Source organism: Hibiscus syriacus, unplaced genomic scaffold (assembly GCF_006381635.1).
Source record: "Hibiscus syriacus cultivar Baekdansim isolate YM2019G1 unplaced genomic scaffold, ASM638163v2 tig00110794_pilon, whole genome shotgun sequence".
Classification (NCBI taxonomy): Eukaryota; Viridiplantae; Streptophyta; class Magnoliopsida; order Malvales; family Malvaceae; genus Hibiscus; species Hibiscus syriacus.
Genome location: NW_024062865.1, coordinates 1,173,310 through 1,197,525, shown reverse-complemented (window position 1 = coordinate 1,197,525; position 24,216 = coordinate 1,173,310). Strand labels below are relative to the sequence as shown.

General features: G+C 34.9%; 3 protein-coding genes across 3 annotated transcripts in view; 2 read left to right on the top strand and 1 right to left on the bottom strand.

The window, feature by feature from the left end:
* The first annotated feature begins 5,753 nt into the window (after positions 1-5,753).
* Positions 5,754-10,560, top strand: LOC120141315 (RNA demethylase ALKBH10B-like). Its single transcript, XM_039156232.1, has 7 exons — positions 5,754-6,441; positions 8,211-8,341; positions 8,433-8,550; positions 8,904-9,011; positions 9,156-9,271; positions 9,398-9,552; positions 9,871-10,560. Exons 1-7 carry the CDS (start codon positions 5,940-5,942, stop codon positions 10,331-10,333), a joined length of 1,593 nt encoding a protein of 530 aa, XP_039012163.1. The 5' UTR covers positions 5,754-5,939; the 3' UTR covers positions 10,334-10,560.
* On the bottom strand, positions 10,531-16,834 carry LOC120141296 (probable galacturonosyltransferase-like 4). The gene is given in 4 exon segments (XM_039156214.1): positions 10,531-10,807; positions 10,809-11,263; positions 14,092-14,099; positions 16,366-16,834. Coding segments are annotated over 4 exon segments (1,017 nt in total). The 3' UTR covers positions 10,531-10,722.
* Positions 16,835-19,834: 3,000 nt separating this feature from the next.
* Positions 19,835-24,216, top strand: part of LOC120141295 (piezo-type mechanosensitive ion channel homolog) — a 30,451-nt gene continuing 26,069 nt past the window's right edge. Inside the window, 9 exon segments of the mRNA XM_039156213.1 lie at positions 19,835-19,946; positions 20,351-20,510; positions 20,602-20,759; positions 21,664-21,820; positions 21,946-22,132; positions 22,777-22,892; positions 23,501-23,585; positions 23,690-23,905; positions 24,006-24,180. Coding sequence (XP_039012144.1) covers positions 19,835-19,946; positions 20,351-20,510; positions 20,602-20,759; positions 21,664-21,820; positions 21,946-22,132; positions 22,777-22,892; positions 23,501-23,585; positions 23,690-23,905; positions 24,006-24,180 — 1,366 coding nt within the window.

The following is a 24,216-nucleotide window of genomic DNA, read 5'->3' as shown; positions in this document are numbered from 1 at the left end:
CACCCTTAACTCATATATGTAATAACATACGAGTTAAAGATGTCACACCAATCGTATAAAACGTTTTCGATTTGAAATCCAATAAAATTTTGTTTCTTAAAAATGCATTTCTTTATTTTTTTAAAAAAACTAATAATCACATAAAACTATAATGTAATATTTAAAAACATAATTTAATATTGTACTTTTCCTTTACATTATTTATAGTACTTAATATTTTCTATTTTAAAACAGTTTTAGATATTATGCTACAAATCGTTATATAACTAAAATAAATATTAGAGTAGTTAAAACATCATTAATATACACGCCACTAACTACAAATACAACAAAACAAGATGTCCTTTTTGATTTTGGTGTCAGGCTTGATTTCCTCGAAATGACGTTGGTATGAGTTCTACCTTGCTCATCTACTCGTGACCTACGTGTGAAATATTCACAGGCTAAGTTTTTACTTAGTGAGACATTAGAAAAATTCTAATAAAACCAAATAGTAACTAAATTATATTATAAAATAACAGTATATAAAAGTATTAAAAATAACAAAATTTTATAACATAAAAAATTTCAAAGTTATTTCACATATAAAACATATTGAGTCAACTTATGCATTTGGTAACCCGTTTATTATTTTTTTAATTCATATAGCTAGTTTTTTCCATACTCCATTCATATAAATTTGTATCTTTTTTGTATTTAATTCATAACCCAATGTATTTTGATTGAGAATATCAGGTACGCGAGTCTCGCTGAGTGTACGCACTATATGCACTCAAAAATGCCTTGTAAATTTGCACTAAAAAATACCTCGTAAAATTGCACTCGAGAGTGCCTCATAGATTTGCACCATAGGTGCAATATAAACATGTATCATATAATCCCTCCATCTCATAGCATGCGATTTGTACTTAAGACTCTCAATCATACACATTGGGCTTAAATTAAAATAATATTTTTTTCATATAAAACATCCCTATGATTGAATATAAATAAAATCTCATAAACCAGTATTGGGCAGTTCATACTAAAAAAATAATCATTTACAATGAAATAAATAAAATTATAATAAAATATCTATCCAAAATATGTTTTGAAAATATTTTCATTTTAAATCGGTAGAGATCTCATCGAAAAGTCAGTTGCAGTCACTTGGTGTCTCACTAGCTTTAATAATATGATCACTTCACTCTTGGGCTTTATCCTTTTCTTTTAATTCACTTTGAGATTGCTTTCGGTCGCGATCTACACGTCAATCGATTTCCCGATATATATAATTTCAAACATATATTAGTACTCATACTAATATAATAAACTCTAATTCAATCAAAATTCTAAAAATAATATTCATGTACATTAGATACTAATTTCTTACTAAACCGAAATCAACCTTAACTCTATCAAATTATCTTTTCAAGCCCTTTAATAGTCACTTTAATCCATATAAAGCATAATTTTCCTACTATATCCAACACTTCTCAATTAATACATTAGTATTATACTTTTACAAATTTCATCGCTTAACTTTTCGAAACTCCCGAATAGTCCCCCTAAAATTACACAACTTTTCATTTCAATCCAAAATCAACTTTCCATCACTAATTTCCAGCTCAGTGTTTCAATTTTCAAATGTTTACAACTTTATCATTTCATTATTAAAAACTTGCGAAAATGACCTCCTAACTTATCATGTTCCATAATGATCCAAAACTCAATTTCAAGGCATGAACATCATCCTTAAATCCAATCTAATCCCTAGGACATTTTATTAAAATTTTCCAATTATTCCTCCTTATGGTCAAAAATTACAAAGTAGTCCTCTAATGGTTTCCAATTTGTTTTCAAGCTTTAATCATCATCCAACATTCGTTTATAATCAAGTCCAACCATTCTAAATCAATCCTAATTCAATGTCTCATCATATTAATAATAAATTTCAGTATGGAACCATAACTTTCTCATTTTTGATCATAGATCCTTCTAATTTCCATAATTTATGAAATGATCCTCTAATTTATTCAAGCTTCAATTTAATCCAAAACATGATTTCAAGCACATAAAATCACTTCCATAATCATTATAAGCCCTTAATTTTTTTTATTTTTCCAACACTTTTTCTTATAGGCTAAATACTTTAAATCTTTACTAAATAGTCCCTAAATTTGTTTCAAGATCAATTTCAACCATTCTAATTTTTTTTCCATATCAAATACACTTTCAAACTCAACATTTCTTCGTGAAAAAACTTAGTGGTCAAACCTTATTCATGAACTTCTACTTGATTCCAATCAATTTTCATGCTTGATTACCATTCCATAACACTTTTAACATCAAAAACCAACTTTAAATCATTGAAAGTATACTTCCTCTTCATCCACATCTTCCATGAACTCTCAAATTCTAGCATGAAACATGGAAATATTTACACCAAAAGAAAGAGAATCTAATGTAGATGATTTTCTCTTTTCACAATTTAGTCCTAAATCCTAATAAATAGCTCAAAATGGAAAAGAATTTTTTCACTCATCATCTTAGAGTTCACGCCAGCAAATTGAAGAATAGAAAAAATTTCTTGAAGTTTCCACACAAAAATCTCACGGACACTTGTATTTAATGAATTTAAAATTCATTTTAATCCCTAAAGTCCAAATTACCCTTAATGAATCTTAATAATTACCACCCCTCCATCTCCATTTTCATATCGTTAAATAAATATAAAAATATCATTTATGAATTTCCATCTTTACCCTTTCAATTTTTTAAAAATTTAATTTAGTCACTAAAATTCACTATTTCACTTTAACATGGAAATTCCTCTAAATTCCACTAATTCACATCAAATTCTACTAAATAAAAATATTAATATAATATTTCTAGCCCCAAACTACATTCCTTAAAATTTTTGCAGACTTCTGAATCGATCTAGTTATCCGAATATTTTATCGAACTTTATCTCTTAATAGACTTTTATAAAAGTCTCGATCAAAATTCTGAAACCCACTAAAATTCTATTCTTGGGCTGAACTACTTATTTACAGTTCAAAATATAACTTTTGAAAACTTACATTTTTAGTTCATTAGCTTTTACAAATTTACAATTTGATCCCCAAACTTTTGAAATTTACTTTCCAGTCACCAATCTAAAATTTGTGATATTACATAAACATTCATTATAATTTGGTTTTTTTTAATAAAATTAGTTGATTCTACTAAAAAACTAAATCGAATTTTATGACCGAAAATGGAATAAAAATTTAAATTTAGCGATGATTTAAAAAAAGAATAATAGGATAACCAAAACAGAACCGTATAAATAATTGAAGGACTAGATATATAGTTTTCCATTGTTTTTTGTTTAACGAACGGTTTGAGATAAACAAGAGTAGTTTAAACTTCATAAGGACAACTTGATTTAAAAGACAATAATGCATTTAAGCGGATGTAAAAATACCATAAAACAATGAAGAGGAAGAGAAGCAAGTTCCCTGAAAGGGAAAAAGGAAAAAAAAAACGAGTTTTGTCATCTTTGAAAGCACCCTATTTCTTAGTTCTTGCAAAGAGAGTGACATATTGGAGCTTTAAGGCTATACAGATTCTTAGGAGGCTTCTTTTTCCCCTTACTCTTTTGTATTTTTTTTAATGAAAAACGAACACTCCACCACTTGCCACCTCCTTTGTCCTCCGTATCATTCGACTTGTTTACACCCCCTTCGTAAAAATAATGCTAAATTACAAATCTAGTCATTCAACTATCACATTAGTTTTATGTTGGTCACTTAATTATTTTCTACTTTCAATATCATCTTTAATGTTACATTTGGTTCGTTAATATTTGTTTTTGTTTTTAATTTACCATTTGGCATCACGTCAACATTATTGTCATTTTTTAACGACGGGTGACCAAAACAAAATCAAAATGTAATGTTGTGCTGATTTAAAAAAATAATTGAATAATCAAAACAAAATCAAAATGATAGTTGAACGATGAAATTCATAGTTTACCTTAAAAACAATAATAATCCATATATATAAACCAAACATAAACTATAATATTTAATCACAATATATACTGCGAATTGATAATATTATCGCATCATAATTCTAACGGTTTCTTTCACCTCCTTATCGTTAGGGATGGAGTTAGGAACTCAGTCCAGAAGGGATAAAATATAACTTCTCCAAAACTGGAGGACAATTCATAATTATTCCACAAATATTAATTTTTTATATATAAATTAAATGTAATTTTTCCCTAAATTGGGGGCACATCCCTTCCCATGCATTTAATAGATCCGTCCCTACTTATAGTATAAACAATAATAAAACGACCTTATTGAAAAATATAATAACTTTTAAATTATATACAACAATAATTATAAATTACCTATACTTTAAAAAAGTATACTTTTATCTCAACCAAGTTAAAATCCTGGCTTCATCTTAATCTTCATCAATAAAAAAATCATCATAGATGGGCCAATTTTTAGAGAACGAAGATTATATTACATTTGTTGAAAATGTTTACTTCCGCCCTTGGACAATTTTGCTTGATTTGACCACCGTAGGCATGACCCAGTTGACAAAGCAAGGGCTCTTAGGATTATGAGCTGGTCTCATGTCCTAGATTCAAACCGCGCTGACTAGAAATCTTGAAAAAAGCGAAAGGACAGAGTGGTGGGTTCTTTAAATCCTTCGAAGGTTACCTTGTAGGGTCGGGTTCTTAACCCAAACTTTAGGAGGTCATACGTTATACAAAAAAAATTGCTTGATTTTTCAAAGGATTGATAATTAATTAATTAAGGTCGTAGCTTTAGGCAGGGGACCTCATGCGTTTGCAGCCATAGCCTTCGCATTTATAATAAATTCATTTTTACCTCAATATTTGCATTTATTTATTATATAAGCTACCGCTTCTAGAAGGGAAAAACCCCATTAAATGTTATATATATTTGATAACAGTAAGGAAAAATATTTATTTAATATCAATTTAAAAAGTAAAATAATATCATTTATTAATACATCATAAATTTAATCGATAATTTATATATTTTTAAAGTAAACAATAAAAGTATAATAAATTAATGAAAAGCTCATCATTTTAACAATGTATTTATTTAAAATAATAATAATTAGCAATTACTTAAAGAATGAATGAGAAACATCAAACATCCTCAAAATCTTATAAAAGAAAAATACTAATATTGATTAAGAATGATAATGGGTTGGATTTTTGGTCAATTTAATCTGACTCAAAAAATATATATCATTCAATCGAATTCGACTCGAAAATACATACATTCCACTCGATCCGACCATAAAAAATTACACTATTATTCTTTGGTCGGGATGAGTTGAAAAATTTTCACCCTCTACCCAAACTTGACCCGATCTCATCATATATTAAATCTGACCCAAATTTTAAATTTAAAAAAAATTCAACCCTATTAGATGAAATCAAGCAAAAATCAATTAATTTCAGATTAAATTATCATCCATAATATTGATAATATTATTTTTCTGCTTAAAAAATGAGGACAATAAATTCTTTTAAAAAGTTATACTTATTTATAATCTTATAAAAACCATTTACACAGCACCGTTTAGCCACCCGACCCGAGTTCCTTTTGGTTTTGCCACGTCACCAATTCCTCGAGCTCTACACGTCACCACTTTCCGTGGTTCCCACAAGTACGGACATGTTACCCTTTAAAAGCTCCAAACATATTATAGCCCGTCCTCGGCTGCAACACCAAAAAACCAAAAACATAGCGAAGCCAAATCACCACCCGTTTTTGTTAAGCCTTTTCTTCACTCTCTCAACGAAACAGCTGAAATTTCGGTTCACAGGTAATTTCTCCAAAACCCCGATAGCCCGGAGCATCCGAAACGATAAAAGTTGCGGGTTTTGATTAATATTCGGTTGTAGTAGGAAGTGTTGGGAGATGCCAACCGCGGCGGGGTCAGCATCGCGGACGGGACGGGCTCAAGCGGTGGGCTCTGACATGGGACCGATGATGCAAGCTGTGCCGGAGATTCCTGACGTCTTGACTAAGGACACGATCATTTCTTGGTTCCGAGGGGAATTCGCGGCTGCCAATGCCATCATCGATGCTCTTTGTGGTCACTTGGCTGAGCTTCAAGGAGGTGGAAGATCGGATTACGAAGCGGCGTTCACGGCGATCCACAGGAGGAGGCTGAACTGGATCCCGGTGCTGCAGATGCAGAAGTACCACTCCATTGCTGATGTGGCGGAGGAGCTGAAGAAGGTGGCTGACAAGAACACCGTAAGAGGAGATAGATTGGAGAAGGAGGACGTGAAACGTGGTGGTTGTTTGGATGATGAGAAGGAGAAAGTTGCCCAGAAAATCATGGAAAATGGAGGAAATGGGGAAGTTGGCGGCGAAGAAGTAGAAGATTCCCCTGACAGTGATACTACTGATTCAGGTAACTTCATAATCAAAAGAAAACAAATATTATTACTTCGATCTTAAAAGTTGATTTTTTTTACAAGTATTATTGATTACGTGTTGTTTCTCTGTTTGTTTCTTTTCTTTTGTTCTCTCAAATGCCAAGTTTGATCGTTAGGTAAAGCTTTTTTCTTTTTGCGCATGTTTGAGTAAGTTTTCAGTTCTCTTGTTGGAATTTGTGACGCAAAATCGGGCCGAGTTACCGGGATTCTATCAGCGTCACCGTGCTAAAAAAAAGCTATAACTTATCTCTCTCCTTTTTTTTTCAATCCTTTCCTTTTTCATTACTTGAGTTCCAGAATTTTCCTTCGTTTTTTCGGGCCCTGTTTTCTGGCTACGTGAAAAGCAGAGATTCGGGCGTTGAATCTCAAACATCATTGTCTTTGTGTTTGGTAAAGCCAGAAAGTGAAAGCTTTTCTCATAATAAAGCACACATATTCATCCTTATTTTCCTCCATTTTCTGAGGAACCAAACAAAAACATGTAATTCTCCACTGATAAAACTATTCAACGTTTCCAAACCTTCTGAAAATTTCCTCAGACTATGAATTCAACCCGGGGGGTCCTACGACGGTGATAGATGTCGTTTTACCCTATTCAACAGGGCTCTTTAAAACTCATGCTTTGTCACGAGATCAATACATACATGTATGCTTTTTCTTGGTAAACAAAGTTTTAATCTTTTACTATAAATTTTTTGGCTTTTAGACGGTAGGTTTAAAATATGGTATCATGGTTGTCTTGATATGTTTCCCGTGCTTTAAAATATGTTTCCCGTTTGCTGATTTCACGTGGGCCTTGTTTTGGGGGAGATGGAGGAGGGGTGGTTGTTGTTGGGTCTTTTGCCTTTTTTTTTCGTTTTGACATTTTTGGTGGTTGAAATAAAACGAGCAGAGAGTATTTAATCGAGTTAAAAAGCTTTAAATTATTCGAGTTTTTGTTTAAATTTAGTTGTAAATATTTATAATGTTATGATACTAATTAATTATAATTTAAATAGATTTTTATAACCATATATGATATACATATATATTTCTTTAAAGATTTTCATATGCGATATAAATATATAATGTAGAGTTGATGTACTTGACTTGAATTTTAAAATCAAACTATTAATTATAAAAAGTTTCGATTTATTTAAGTCTTTTTGTATAATTCGACTTGAATTTTTAAAAAAATTCAATCAAATCAAATCGAGTCAAAAAATTTAATTTTTCGAATTGAGTCTAGTTTTACTCATCCCTATAAGCTATAGTGTCTTTCAGATAAGCCTATTCCCAATTCCTAACTGAGTTACTTGAGTCCAGCTGAGTCGATTGGGAGATCGATCCACTGATGATTGAGCTCTACGACTGGGCAAAAAGGGTGGTGTTTGGATAGCCGGTTCTGCTATCCGACGTTGCGACAAGTTACAGTTTCCGTCCTTACATGTGGCTTAGTTTAGCCTCTAAAATTAGTAAACAATATGGTAACTAAGATAACAGCTCAGTTCCAGGTTGAAGCAGAACATAGTAATAACAGCTCAGTTACTAGATTAATACTTTACACAAAAACTAGGGAAAAAATCAAAGGGAAAATGTGGTAATCTTTTACTATGACAGAACAGGCTAATTTGTCTGAGAAATTGGTGTTTTTCTTACCTTGTTTTGTCTATAACCTGAGAACGTGACAATTAATTCAAATTTGACCCTATCAGTCCTTATATTCTATAGTTAATAGTTAATTTCACTTATTCTGGCAATGCAGGATCTCAGGAAGTTCAGCATGTCGAGGAAAACATCGACATTTGTTCTAACCACGACAAATGTGATGGCCGCACTTCTCAGATCAAGTTGACGAAAGGCTTTTCCGCCAAAGAACATATAAAAGGCCACATGGTGAGTACTTTCACAATTTAATGAAGAAATGGAATCAGAGATGAAGAAGGAATCTAGTATATTTACTTTTTTGTAAATTACTGCAATGCAGGTGAATATTGTGAAAGGATTGAAGTTGTATGAGGAAGTGTTTACCGACTTAGAGCTGGCTAGGCTCAGTGAGTTTGTGAGTGAGCTTCGATCTGCTGGCCATAACGGTGAACTATCAGGTGCAATCCCACTATAAAGCCTACCTGAATTGAGCCTGTTTTTAGGATATTAACATGAAGATTTTAAATAGCTAATCCCTTCTTTTCTAGCTTTGTTCGAAAAAAGGTATAATCGTTCATGTTTCCTGCTTGATCACTTTAATAATCATCAGAAATACAGGGAATTTGATGTTTAATCATAAAACTGATTGAAGAGTTATTAGAAGGTATAATGCATGGAATTTGATCAATTTGCAATTGTTCATCATATCTGGAATTTCCAGCAATACTTTTACACCTTTCGCTTGCTCTACTTAGCATCTTTGTTTCTGAACTTCTTACTGATTCTTTCTTATTTTTCTGGATAACGGCAGGTGAAACTTTCATTTTATTCAACAAACAAATTAAAGGAAACAAGCGAGAGCTTATTCAGCTTGGTGTTCCTATTTTTGGACACGTTAGGGAGGATGCCAACTCAACAAGTAAGACCTACCTGTATGAGTTAGTGATACGGTTTGGGTTCTCTAGTTTCTTAATTTTTAATCCTTAAGTTCAATCAATTATGAATATCGGGCAATGAAGGGGTCTCGTATTGGCCTTTTCTTCTTTCTTTAAATGTTTTACAGTCGGTATAGAACCAATTCCAGCTGTTCTCCAAGGTGTTATAAAACACCTGATCCAGTGGCAACTTATACCTGAATATAAGAAACCAAATGGTTGCATCATTAACTTCTTTGACGAGGTAGACTTTTTCGCTTCTCTCTCGTCCCTTTTTTCCGTTATTTGTTATAGCATGTATGCCATCATGTCTTTAATTATAATTGCAGGAACGACATAACTGATATAGTTATGTTTCCCTTAAATGCAGGGTGAATACTCGCAGCCGTTTCTTAAACCGCCACATTTGGACCAACCAGTCTCCTCGCTTCTGCTCTCTGAATCAACAATGGCCTTTGGGCGCACTCTTGTGAGTGATAGTGAAGGCAACTATAGGGGGGCACTCAAACTTTCATTGAAAGAAGGGTATGCTTTTGTATTTTGTTTGATATCCGACTGGAAACAGAACTATCGATAGTAAACTATGAAAAAATATGATACGATGAAGCAGCTTAGATCATAATTGCAAGTGCTGCAAATTCTGTTTCGGAGCTCGCTCCTTCCTATTGAATATGAGGCAAGTTTTGAGTGATGGAGTGACATTGTATGATTCTAATATGGTTAGTGTTTGCATTAGAGTGACACTTCGTTTCTGATTATACTGTAAAACGGTCAACTTAGCCACGTGTGTTTTTTATGGTAATAGCTCTTACTTGACAAGCAAGCTTGTAACATATTCTGCAGATCTCTTCTAGTAATGAGGGGAAACAGTTCTGACATGGCAAGACACGTCATGTGCTCATCTCCAAGCAAGAGGGTTAGCATTACATTCTTCCGAGTTCGACCTGACACCAACCAAGTTCATTCACAACCAACTGCTCCCCAGGCTGGTCCAATGACACTATGGCAACCTAGTGTACCAGTTCCATGTGAAATGTCAAATGGAGCTCTTAATGGCTATGAGGCCGTGGATATGATGCCGAAACTGGGAGTCCTCCAAAGTCCTGTAGTCATGCTAACTCCTGTGACTCCGATGGTAATGAGCCCCAAGAAACTTCCTCGTGACGGTACGGGTGTCTTCTTGCCCTGGATCATTCGATCACAAAAGCTTACTAAACACCTTCCACCCCGTGTTCAGAAAGGAAACATGCTCGCATTGCCTCCTGTTGAAACAGATATAGCACAATCAACTTCTGATCAACGTTAAAACGAAATCCGGTATAAGTTAAGCATTGATTCTTGCGGCTTAAGTACTGTAAGAGTTGGTTTGTTTTTTCCCGTCATTTTTTCCTTTCACTCTTTTCCACAGCAAAGTTAGGTTCAATCAATTCGTGGTAGGGCTTTAGAGGTAGCAGAGCTTTTAAAAGTTGGGAGTGTGAATTTGCTCTACTGACAGGGCATTAATTTTGTATTAAGTTATTAATCTTCAGACAATATTAAATTACGCTTATCTATTTGATATCTCTACCACCGTGTTTGAAGATAAATGTTGCACATTCGTTCATGCACTATAATACAAGAATTCATTTAGTCTTGAAGTATCCTTCAAGTAACTATTAATGGCCAACAGGTTGAAGTATCCTCCAATGTTTTCCCTTATTCTTCCAAAGATTGAACTGGTGAGCCATACAGATCATACGGTGCCCAAATATGATCGACGGCGCAAGGCTTACTTGAAGTATCCTTTGCCGCTCTAATGCAACAAACTGATAGGCCCGGGATGCAAACTCCTACACTTTCCTTCAATGTTATCTCCCCCTAGTCCATGTTGGTTCCACCTATGATGAACGGCTTTTATATTCCCAGCTAACACCAACAAAAAAGGTGGCAACGAACCCAAGTTGTATATCCTCTTCTGCTTTTGCATCGCCATCCACTCCTCCACTTTTGCCGCGTATCCGCCTTGCCTCCACTTATCAACATCCACCACCATGACCCCGGTGTTGAAATAACACGGCTGTCTTCCGTTGAAAGTGCTGGACAATTCCTTGTCCGACCAGAACAAGTCCGTGAAATACTGTCTGAAATTTGCGAGGCAATATTCAAGTGCAGCCAACACTTTGCCTTCTAAATCGACTTCCCAGAGTTTCATGATGTCGTCCACCACGACGACGTCGGAATCCAAGTATAATACGCGCTTAACATCCAGCGTGTTAGGAAATAAACCAAGTACAAGTAATTTCCCTATAACCAGATTAGTGAGAATGCAAAATAAAAGCGGAAAAATAATACCCAAAATTGATAACGAAGTTCAGCCAATTGTGCTTACGTCTCCGGACTGCTGCAGATCTTTTACTAAGAGAGAAAATTTACAGGTGTTTACAAAACACTCACTACTCACAAGAAAACTCTCTAGTATTGGGAGAAATAAATGATTTTTGGGATGGTTTTGAAGCTAAATGAGCTAGGGTATTTATAGTTAAAACTTAAGGACTCAATCTTGTAAATACCCTAAAACCTAGGGATTAATTGTGATTATCCCATTATCATTTTTCAACAAACATCTACCAAACTTTGAAAAACTATTTTTCAAAGAAACATTTACCAAACTTTGAAAACCATTTTCAAGGAAACATTTACCAAACTTTGAAAACCATTTTTTAAAAGTTGGTTACCAAACTTGAAAACCATTTTAACAATCTCCCACTTGAAGACTGATTTTAATCTGTCTTCACACCTCGATCAATGCAACAGCTTTTTTAGTCTTGTTACTCTAGCATACCAACTGAAGTTGAACAAAACTTCAGTTTGTCTGTAGTCACCGTCTTTGTCAACATATCTGCCGGATTTTGAGCTCCACTGATCTTTTCAAGTTTCAAAATCTCATCTTCCAGAAGAGACCGGATAAAATGATATCGCAATTGTATGTGCTTTGTCCTGGAATGAAAAGACAGATTCTTTGCTAGATGTATAACACTTTGACTGTCGCAATACAAGACATTGTTTTCTTGTTTCTTGCCTAACTCTTCCAAGAAACTTTGGAGCCAAACCATCTCCTTGCTAGCTTCCGTAACAGCGACATATTCTGCTTCAGTTGTGGAGAGAGCAACTATCTTCTGTAGTTGAGAAACCCAACTCACTGCGGTTCCTTCTAGAGTATAGACATACCCTGTAGTGCTCCTTCTGATGTCAACATTTTCGGCTAAGTCAGCATCTACATAGCCTGTCAGTATCGTATCTCCACCTTTGAAACAAAGTGCTTTGTTTGTGGTACCCCGCAGATATCTGAGGATCCATTTGACTGCTTCCCAGTGTACCTTGCCCAGATTATTCATGTACCTACTAACAGCTCCCACTGCTTGAGCAATATCTGGTCTGGTACAAACCATGGCATACATCAGACTTCCAATTGTTGAGGCGTACAACACCTTCACCATGTGTGCACGTTCTTCCTCCGTATTTGGTGACTGTTCTTTGGAGAGTCTGAAATGAATACCTAAAGGTGTACTTACTGGTTTAGCATCTTGCATGTTGAACCTGGAGAGTACTTTGTTGATGTACTCAGCCTGTGATAATATCAAAGTCCCTGACTTTGTGTCTCTCTTGATCCTCATCCCAAGAATATGCTTTGCAGCGCCCAGATCCTTCATAGCAAACTGCTTTGACAATTTTTGCTTCAAGTTTATAATCTCTTACATGTCTGAGCCTGCAACGAGCATGTCATCAATGTACAACAATAAAATAATGAAGCTATTGTCGAACCTCTTGATGTAGCAATAATGATCTGCTTGGCATCTGGTAAAACCACTGCTACTCATGAAACTATCGAACTTCTTGTACCACTGTCTAGGAGCTTGTTTTAAACCATACAAGCTCTTCTTCAACCTGCATACCAGGTTTTTCTTGTCTGCCTCTATGAAGCCTTCTGGCTGCCTCATATAGATTTCTTCCTCCAAATCACCATGAAGGAAAGCTGTCTTTACATCTAACTGCTCAAGATGTAAATTCTCTGCAGCTATAATTTTCAACACCAGTCTGATAGTAGACAGTTTCACGACTGGAGAGAAAATTTCATTGTAGTCAATACCTTTTTTTTGCTGAAAACCTTTGACAACCAATCTCGCTTTGTAGCGTTTGCTCCCATCGTGCTCATCTTTGATCCTGTAAATACACTTGTTGTGAAGCGCTTTCTTGCCTGGTGGTAATTCAGCTAATTCTCACGTCTGATTTGACAAAAGCGAGTCCATCTCATCTTTCATGGAAGACTCCCACTTGACTGAATCCTCCACTTGCATTGCTTCATCATAGCACCCTGGTTCACCATTGTCAGTCAGCAACAAGTAGTGCAAAGAATGAGAATACCGTTGGGTTGGTTTAGGAATTCTGGAGGAGCGTCTTAGTTCCGGTGTGCCTGGTTCTTCTTGAACTACTTCAGGACTGATCTGAACATCATTTCCAAAAATCTCCTCAAACTCAGCAAATTCCTTTGTTTCAGCTTTGGTATTGGAGCTGCTTGATTCTACAGTTGACATGTCTTTGTACATCACATTCTCATTGAAAATGACATCTCTGCTTCTAATGATCTTCCGATTTTCATAGTCCCAAAACCGGTAACCGAACTCATCACCGCCGTAACCAACAAAGGAACATTTGTTGGACTTAGCATCAAGTTTACTTCTTTCAGCAGAGTCTATGTGTACATAAGAAATACAACCAAACACTCTTAAGTGTGAAAGGTTTATTTCTTTCTTGCTCCAAACTTCCTCTGGTATTCTGTCATCCAAAGGAACTGAGGGCCCACGGTTAATCAAGTAAGCTGCAGTGTTGATAGCTTCAGCCCATAGAAATTTGGGCAATCCGGCATGTATCCTCATACTTCTGGCACGTTCATTCAGAGTTCTGTTCATGGGTTCTGCTACGCCATTCTGCTGCGGTGTCATGGGAACTGTTGTCTCCATCTTGATCCCATTATTTGCGCAAAAATCTCTGAATCTCCTATTTTTGTACTCTCCTCCATTGTCAGACCTCAACCGCTTGACTTTCATACCAGTCTCATTTTCCACCATGTCCTTCCATTTTCTGAAGGTATCAAAGACTTCTGATTTTTTCTTCAGAAAATAAACCCACACCTTCCTTGTAGAATCATCGATGAAGGTGATATAATATAATGAGCCTGCAAGAGATGGAACTGGAGATGGTCCTCATACATCAGTATGAACTAACTCTAACTTTTCAACCTTAGGTGTCTTACCAATCTTTGCAAAGATGACTTTCTTTTGTTTGCCAAAGATGCAATCCTCGCATAGTCCGACATCTACATTCTTTAGATCCGACAACTTCCCCTTTGACAAAAGTGTCTTCATCCCTTTCTCGCTCATATGGCCAAGCCTTTGGTGCCATAGGTTTGATTTTCCATCAGCATCTGCTACTGCAATGATATTCTCTAAATTTGATGTTATATAGAGAATACTAGTTTTCTTACCACGAGCAATGACGAGTGCTCATTTGGTAATCTTCCATTCACAGCCTGAAAAGGTTGTGCTAAATCCTTCACCATCAAGTTGTCTTACAGAAATCAAATTTCTTTTGATGCCAGGAATATGTCTCACTCCTTTCAGCGTCCAGGTGGTTTGGTTTGACAACTTTAGTCGGATGTCTCCTTTTCCGACGATCTTTAAGGTTTCATCATCAGCTAGATGAACCTTCCCAAAATCACCACTGACATAATTTTCCATGATTTCTCGGCATGGGGTGGAGTGGAAAGATGCCCCTGAATCTAAGATCCATGATTCAATCGGACTGTTGACGCTTAGAATCATGGCATCACCTGTCTCCTCTGTCACGTTGGCAGATTCCTGTGCGCCAGTATTTTTCTTCAGTGCTCGGCAATCTCTTTTAAAGTGACCCTTCTTGCCACAATTATAACAGGTAAAATCTTTCTTTCCCGTTGTGGATTTTCCCCGTCTGGATTTCGATCTGCCATGATTTGAATTTCTTTCTGAAGTTCTCCCTCTGGACTTCGTGTGCAAGGCTGAGGAGGTTGATGCTTCACCCGATTCTCTCCGTCGAATTTCTTCGCTCAGTACCAGATCCCGAACATCGTCGAATTTCAATTTACTATTTCCCGATGAGCTGCTAACTGCTGTAACAGTAGCATTCCAACTGTCTGGTAGAGATGATAAGAGAATTAAAGCTCGAACTTCATCATCAAATTCAATTTCCACTGAACTCAACTGAGTTGTGATTGTGTTGAGTTCATTTAGGTGTTGTGCCATCGATGCCTCTTCCGTCATCCGCAAATTGAATAATCGCCTCATCAAGTGCACTTTGTTTGAGGCTGATGGCTTCTCATACATATTGGAGAGAGCTGCAATAAGACCCGCCGTGGTCTTTTCCTTTGCTATGTTGAAAGCAACATTGCGGGATAACGTCAGTCGGATAACTCCGAGGGCTTTCCTGTCGAGAAGAGCTCAGTCTTCATTCTTCATGCCCTCTGGTTGCTTTCCTGAGAGAGGTTGATATAGATTTTTCTGGTACAGAAAATCTTCAATCTGCATCTTCCAAAAGCCAAAGTCCGCACCATCGAACTTTTCAATTTTCACATTCCCTTCGTCTACAGCCATCGCTCCCACTCGAATTTGGTTTCGTTTGGATCGTTTCTGACAATTCTTGCGAACCATCGTGTATTAGAACACCTCCGTCGATAAATTTGTATCGCCGACAAAATTTTACTATTCACGAAATTCACTATTCACATGAATAGTAACCTCGCAAATATTGACAAAATTCACAACCAAAAGCTCTAATACCAGTTGTTGGGAAATAAACCAAGTACAAGTAATTTCCCTATAACCAGATTAGTGAGAATGCAAAATAAAAGCGGAAAAATAATACCCAAAATTGATAACGGAGTTCAGCCAATTGTGCTTACGTCTCCGGACTACTGCAGATCTTTTACTAAGAGAGAAAATTTATAGGTGTTTACAAAACACTCACTACTCACAAGAAAACTCTCTAGTATTGGGAGAAAAAAATGATTTTTGGGATGATTTTGAAGCTAAATGAGCTAGGGTATTTATAGTTAAAACTTAAGGACTCAATCTTGTAAATACCCTAAAACCTAGGGATTAATTGTGATTATCCCATTATCATTTTTCAACAAACATCTACCAAACTTTGAAAAACTATTTTTCAAAGAAACATTTACCAAACTTTGAAAACAATTTTCAAGGAAACATTTACCAAACTTTGAAAATCATTTTTTCAAAGTTGGTTACCAAACTTGAAAACCATTTTAACACGGCGGTAGTATATCAGCAAGGTAAATCCTGGCGTAGTTCGAAGGTTGATCAAACGCTTGACGTATTGATCTCGATATCTTGCCGCGAACACGGTTGGGGTTGAAGAGGTAAACCCTGAAGTTGAGATAAGGGAATGTGGTGGTGATGCTTCGGAGCACGTTGGGATCATAATTTCCACACAAGAAATGAAACTCCATGTTTTCGGGGTACGTTGAATGCTTAAGGGCGGACAGGACAGCAGCCATGGTACCCCTGAGGTAGTTTGTGTCCAATGTCATGGCAACGTGGATTGTTTTGGAAGCATTGGAGCTACAATCATCCCCGTTGCGGAACTTCGGGGCCTCCCTGAATGTCGGAACATCGGAGGAAGGTTTTCGGATAATGCTGACACGTTGGATTCCGGTGGCCAAGGTGGCGGTGGCGACGACAAGGAGGAAAGACAGGCGGCCAAAGAGAGGGACGACCATCCTGTCTTAGAGGAAGTTGTAAAAAGCGTGCGGTGTGGGAAGGGGATCAGGGGCAACGAGGCGAGAGGATATAAACCATTTTTAGAAGGACAGCAACGAAGAAATGATTGAAAGCTTTTTTGGTTAATTTTGTTTACATTTTAAAGACATGGGAAGGACATATTTTGGTAGACAATGAGAGGAAAAGAAGAATCCTCGGACTGTTTGGAAACTACAGAGACAAATCAAATCCATGCTCTTGTTTTTGTATTCCTTTGGTGGGCAAAATTTTAAAATTAAATTTATTTAGAATAATCAATTAATAAAATTATGTCCGTAGAACCAGCAGACCAAATTAGGTAAATTAGCATGTAAAAAGAATCTAAAATTATCATGTTTTTTTGCATTGTCATAAAACTGTGTTAATACGATCAAATTACAGCCCAAATACTCTTCTTTCTTCTGCATTAAAGCTGGATTTATGATATTTTGCGTAATTTGCAAATGAAGCTTGAAAATGTTGGTTAATCTATGCCTGATATAAAAAAGATATATAAAGGATGTTAATTACACCAAATAGTCCACATCATTTTGGCCACAGAAAGCTATTATTAGGGCTAAATTAGGAAGTTTCTTCCGGTAAATTTCAATTACTTGGTGTTCAAGCAACAACGTAAGGTTTGGATAGCTTCTAAGTCCCTAAGCTGTCCAGGCAAGAACATTGCAGAGATTAATTATTAGTTGTGAGTTTGGTTCGAGTAATAGCACATTATTCAAAATATGTACGATATTTTAAACTGTAAACAGAAATGATTAGTTTTATTAAATGGATGAATTATTCAAAATTATAATGAAGGTTTATAACTATAAATTTTAACTAAACATATAATGATAATATTTTTCTACGATCATTATCAAAGGAAACTATGCCACTTAAGATGATAAAAATTCGAACCATAAAGGGAAATGTTAAAAATACATCTACAATATTCAAATAAAATATGGATACAAATAGATCTAATTAAATGGGCAAACGAGCCACAATAAAAGATCAAATTAATGAAAAACACCGACAATCACAAATTAGAGTCAAACATCACAAGGAAACTGTCTCCAAATGTAAACAACGTATCCAAATCCAACAAGGGTTCAAAGCAGAGAAGATCAATATAATAACAAATAAGTGATATTTTGATCAGTTGAGGCAAAATCAAATTAAACCATGAGAAAATTAAACGAAAAGAACGATAAAACAAGTATAAAAAATTCAAAAACGTGTCAAAAGATAAAAAAATATGCGATAAAAGCTAAGAAAAACATTTAAAAAGATAAAGTTGTTATAAAACAAAAAGTTCAATAAGGATACATTATAAGAAAGGAAAAGAAAAAAATAAAGAAAATCGACTCTTGAGTCTTGACTATCAACATTAAAACTATTATCTAAAATGTTATAATTTAATTTAGTTTTATAATATTATATAACGGTGATGGTATAAGATTATTAATAATAACTTTCCTAAAAACAAAGATATTATTATTATTATCTATTTTTTATATTAGACAATTTCTCTGAATTTTATTGTTTTGTATATTTAATTTTTCAAAATTAAACTTGTTTATATATTAGGTCAATTTAATTATAAAAATATAAGCAATATTGATATAAATTATTTATTTGTTTTTCTTCCTCAGCTGTCTGTCTGGGTATCTACTTCATTTGTTTCATCGGCAATGCCTTCTTCTGCAGACGAAAAACGCGGGATTGTTATTTCTGAAATTGAAAGAAGAATTGGATAAACGCCATGATCGTAGATAGACGTCGACATTGACGAGTACATTATGAATGATCAACACTTTCTCAGACAATTCTTATTGAAATCCATCTTTGCGATGTTAAAACTGGCACCGGTTGTTACCTATTAAACGACATCGCTCGCTCTTGTACCACATGATTCCCACCAAACCTTCTCTATGTCCCTTAAAGCTCGCAACAATCTTTTATGACCATTATAGCCCCACACTTGAACTGCAATTCCTCGGCTTTTCCTAATTAAACAGCAAATAGAGAAATTCTGATAGGATCAGTAGTTGGCCGTTAGTGGGTTCCCATTATTATGGAACTTTAGGATATAAGAAAATCATTTTTTATATCTATAAAAAAAAGCTTTCTTGGGTGTCGATTCAAAATTCCCTTTATTTTTTTCCGGGAAAATTTTGATTTGGAGCGAAGTGAGTTTTCGTAGATTTTAATGGAAATGAAAACCCTGGAAACGAATTTTGTCTTTGATTCAATCTGATCTGATGTTGGTGGTATTAAAGAGCTAATCTTCTCATGGGGAATTTTCTTGCTGGATTTCTCTTGCCTCTGCTGCTCCTAATTGGTATTTTTTGTTTATTATTCTCATTATTTTAATTTCCTTTTTCTTCCTCATAAATTGATTCTCTATGTCTAAGAGACTGCAAGTTTCTTATTTTTTCCATTTTTTTCTCCTCCTAATAACATTTCATTTTATGATATGTTTGTGTTGGAAACCGCAATTTGTACGCATTATGTGAGCTATTTTTATGATTGTGCGTGTTTATCGTTATAACTTAGTTTAAAATTTGCTTTTGAGAGTGACCTGGTAAATCAATCTGTCTTTTTAACTATTCTGCTATTATTCAACTGGTTTTTTTTTCACTTAGGAACCTGAAAAGATAAACAAGTTTTCTCTTAATTAAAAGTCACTTGAAAGCAAGTACTTCATTGGTACTCGTGTTACTGAGATATAGGTTGGTTGTTAATGGACTTTGAGTCCTGATTTTAAGCGAAATACCACAGTTTTTATTAATCATTAGAAGCTGAGAGAGTTGTAAATGGATAACTTACAAAAGGTCTACACAGTACACTCACATGGGAGTAATCTTCACATAGTGCTGATATTATCATCTATATTCATTTATGAGTTACTGTTTAGAAGCTGCAATTTATTTTGTGCGTAGACCTAAAAAAATATATATGCCCTTAAGTCATCACAATTAATGGATTTTACCTGTTTTTCTTTTCTTGAAGCTGCATTGAGCAACTGGAGTTTGATCTCTCTTTTTGATTTGATAGCCTTCCTTCTCATTCAGTATACTGCACCTAAAATAGGCAAGCAATGAAAATTTGTTGTAAAAGTTTGCTTTATTGTTGAATTTCTATAGTTATACTATTCCATAATTCAGCAGGGTCATACTTGTTTGACATTTTTGCTCTAGATTTATACTTGGTTGGTGATTTAGATTTTGTTTAAAGTTAAATCTAATAAACTTTACAAAGTTCATAATTTTAGTTTCAGTGGCAACAGTCTTCAATGCTAAAGTAATCCCGTGCCTTTTTATATCTGTTATTTCTTTGATTATATATATTTAAGAAAACGACAGAAGGGTTTTGAGATATTTCTAGACATCTTGCACTTTAGAAGTTTAACTTGTGTTTCTGATTATTGTTCCTTAATACTTTATTTGGAGTTATCATCATTTCATATAAAGTAATGTAGGACTAATTTCTTGTAGGATTTCGCTTCCGGAGGCAATATTTGTTACTTTGGCCAGTTATCATCTTTTCCCTACTTGTTTTTCTTTCACAAGCTTTATATCTCGTTGTATGGGCTGTTAAAGGTTACAAACAGAGCGTAGGTGAGGCTTGGTGGATGAAACTAATTGGTTTTACGATGTAAGAATATATTTTTGTTTTCTCTAGTTCCTTTGTCCCTGAAATTCCTCAGCAAATTTGTCAATTTGTCTATTTGGCCATGCTTTTGCAGAATCCATTCTTGGAAATCTCCTACTGTGGTTTATTTCTTGGTTGTACAACTGCTAGCGGGATTTGTTGCTTTGCTTGATATACGTGATAATAGATTTGGTCTTGTCCCATGGCAGTATTCTTGTTGGAGTCGTTTCTTAACAGCTATTGAACATTTAGGTTTGTAAGTATTTCCTTATTTTTCTAATTGTTTTTGATGTGGTTATATTGTTGCACTCTGTACTCTCCCCAACCCAGCTAGGGATCCATTTAACAGATCCATATGCATGTTGTGTGATTTGTCCATTATTCAGAGGATATGAGAAAGAGCTGATTTTATTCACTTTGTTAATGATTCAATCATGTTCAACACCCCTTCTCCCAGTTGTGCTCTTCTAAAGCAGCTCCAATGTCTTGTTTTCATTATGGATCGATGATAGTAGGTTCTTGTGATCTTTTTTTTTATAAGAAGGTTCTTGTGATCTTTGGATATTTCTCTACTGCTCTTTTGCCTTCTGGGCTGGAGGTGAAATTATTAAGCTGTGTAGCCTACTTGAATGCTTATCAATTAGCCACTTGGACCTCTAAAACAAAAGCTTGTTTCATATGATTGAGTCAGATGTAAAGTTTCTGTCTCAATCATTGCACTGTGAGCACAAATGCTTGGTATTTTATGCATCATAGCTCTGTAGTATCTATGAGTTGCATCCTTGCCAAATTGGTGATATCAATATATTTGCAGAATGAATTAATAATATATAAGGTGTCAGCCTGATAGGCTACTATTTCAATGGGTTAGCAACTGAAATCATCTTGCTGCTTAGTCGAATTTGTTCTACTTTATACTTTCTACATATAAATCTCAGTGACCGTTAAGCCTTTTTTTTTATTTCAAGGAGGTGTACTTGTGTTGATCTCTTTAAAGAAAACCAAAAATAAGTTAAATTTAAAGCATTTATTTCCTAATTTTTTGTTTTTTTCTTCGGGTTCTAAAACTACAGGTGGAGTTTTTTTTTTGTTACCCCAAATATTTATATTTAAATTAATACTGATAGAATTATTTCCATGGTTTCTTTCTTGAAAGGTTCCCATCTTAGAGTTGCTTCCTGTTTGCTTCTGCCTGCTATTCAGCTGGCTGTGGGAATTAGCCATCCTTCATGGGTTTCTTTGCCATTTTTTGTTGGTAGCTGTGTTGGGCTAGTGGATTGGTCTCTGACAAGCAATTTTCTAGGACTTTTCAGGTGATTTCCTCGTGACTTTTTGTACACTACTGACCAGTGTTCTATGTACTATCTTCTTCAATGAATTTATGTTTACCATCTGTTAGTACCTTTAGTAGCTTATGTTTTGGTACTTCCTTCTCTAGGTTCTGGAGGGCTCTCCAGCTTTATGCAGGCTTCATCATTGTCTTGCTTTATTTGCATCAGCTCCCTTTAGAGTTTTCAAATATGTTACAAAGGATAGCTGAATTTGTTGGTCTATTCAAAATATCTTCAACGTCTGAGTGGCCTGAAATTTGCTCCGCTGCCTCTCTTCTACATTTTTACATCATGGTATGCAGGAGTTGCATTACTATATATTTGATTTCATAAGATTCTAGCTGTTCCTAGAATATTGTATTACAAAGGATAGATGAAGTGCAAAACACTCTTCCCTGTTCCTAGAATATTGGATTTATGTAGCTACTTCATTGTAGTGTATCTTGTATCTGATTCGTCCTTATGATTTAGTATTTTCTCGATATTACAATTTTATGATGGTTTAAAGTTATCTCCCCCCCTAAAATTTCTCAATGTTGGTATGATTGTGTATATGTCAAAAATTGTTAAGTGGTGCTATCCCACATTTGTTGAGTATGGTTTTCGTGTGGGTATTATGCACAAGTTAGGTCTTTCCATCTACCAATTGGTTTCAGGTAGGCTGCTTAACATGGTATTAGAGCCTAGGTTCTGTTACATTGTTCTTCCTGGGGAACCCCAAGTGAGATTGACGACCTCTGGTGAGGTTGTCTATACGTGGGTTCTGTGAGCTACACATGAGGGGAGAATATTACTTAAGTGGCATTATCCAACTTCTATTAAGGTCTGGGTTTCCTGTGATCTTACATTAAAAGTGTTGTTAAGCTTTTAAACATTTATATACTGTTTTCGTCTGGGTGTATAATTCTTCTATTTAAATATTTCGACTTGTAGTGCAGCTATCCTATGTCAAATATGATTTGGAGGAAATGGATGTTATCATGTCCATGCAAGAAAGTAACTTGACAGAGCAACTACTTCCCTCAAAGCATTCATTCTTCATTCGTGAATCAAGGTAATACACATACACACACACACATACATCTTGTGTTCTTTTTCTTTAAATACTTCAAAAGAGAGAAGATTTATGCATACACCATAAATTTCAAACTCAAGGGTCTTTGTTTTTTTTTCATAGATTTAGTACTTTCTTGCATCTTTAATATAGAAGTAGCTTTTTTATTCAAACAATCATTTATACCGTTATATCTGTTTTTGAAATTCTCCTTTTCTTAGCCTAAAAGTGTTTATTTTATGATATACCATTTTGAGCAAGCTTTTCTATCCTGATAAATAGGAAGATGTAGTAGTGAGAGTATACTAAGAAAAAGAGCGAACAAATTTTCTTTTTCAAAATCATTAATTGTCTCACAATTATGTTTGAGAAGCCATCATTTTGAATTATTTGAATTACCACCCTTAATTCACAATTTCCTTTTTCTGCTAGCTTAATGCTGATTTTTTCACCAACATATGTGTTATCATTTTGATAAACTACATTGGACAAGATGTTCATCCATCATTTGTGCTTCTGCTTCTGTTTTTTGAGGAAAAAGAAAGAAAATTTCACGCATTAAACAATGAATTGTTTCAGTTATGTAATGACTACAGCTAATTCTCCAGATCTGGTGTAAGGCATACCAATGTTTTACTACGACAGGTAGTTTTCCGGACTTTCACCATCAACTTTTTCACTTATGGTTTTCCAGTATGATCACAACCTCTTACTAGATGTTGCTAACCTCTCCTAGGTCTTTATTTGATTTTATCAATATTAAGGTTTGTATGTAATTTTTCAGTGGAATTTTACAGGTATCCTTATTTGCTCTTTCCTTTTGGAGTTTTCATTTTGCCAGTCTATGTGCTTTTGGGCTACTTGTATATGTTGGCTACATTCTATACTCCTTTCCTTCCCTGTTTCATTTACACCGGTTAAATGGGCTCCTTCTTGTCTTCATTCTTTCGTGGGCTGTTAGCACCTATATATTCAATGTGGCATTTGCATTCTTGAATAGGAATTTTGGGAAGGTACTCTCTTTTCGAGGTTTGCAGATTCTTCTTTATCATACATTTAAATGGTTCAAGTTTAATTTTTCTTATGTTTTTATGAATCTCTGGACTCATGCAGGATATGGAAATTTGGGATATGATTGGATTTTGGCATTATCCCATACCAGGATTATTTTTGCTTGCACAGTTTTGTCTCGGAATTCTGGTTGCTTTGGGTAATCTCGTAAATAACTCGGTTTTCCTCTACTTATCTGATGAGGCTGCACTATCATCAAACAACTGTACTGTGGAAGGTATGAAGATCTATATTATGAATGCTATCAAATTCT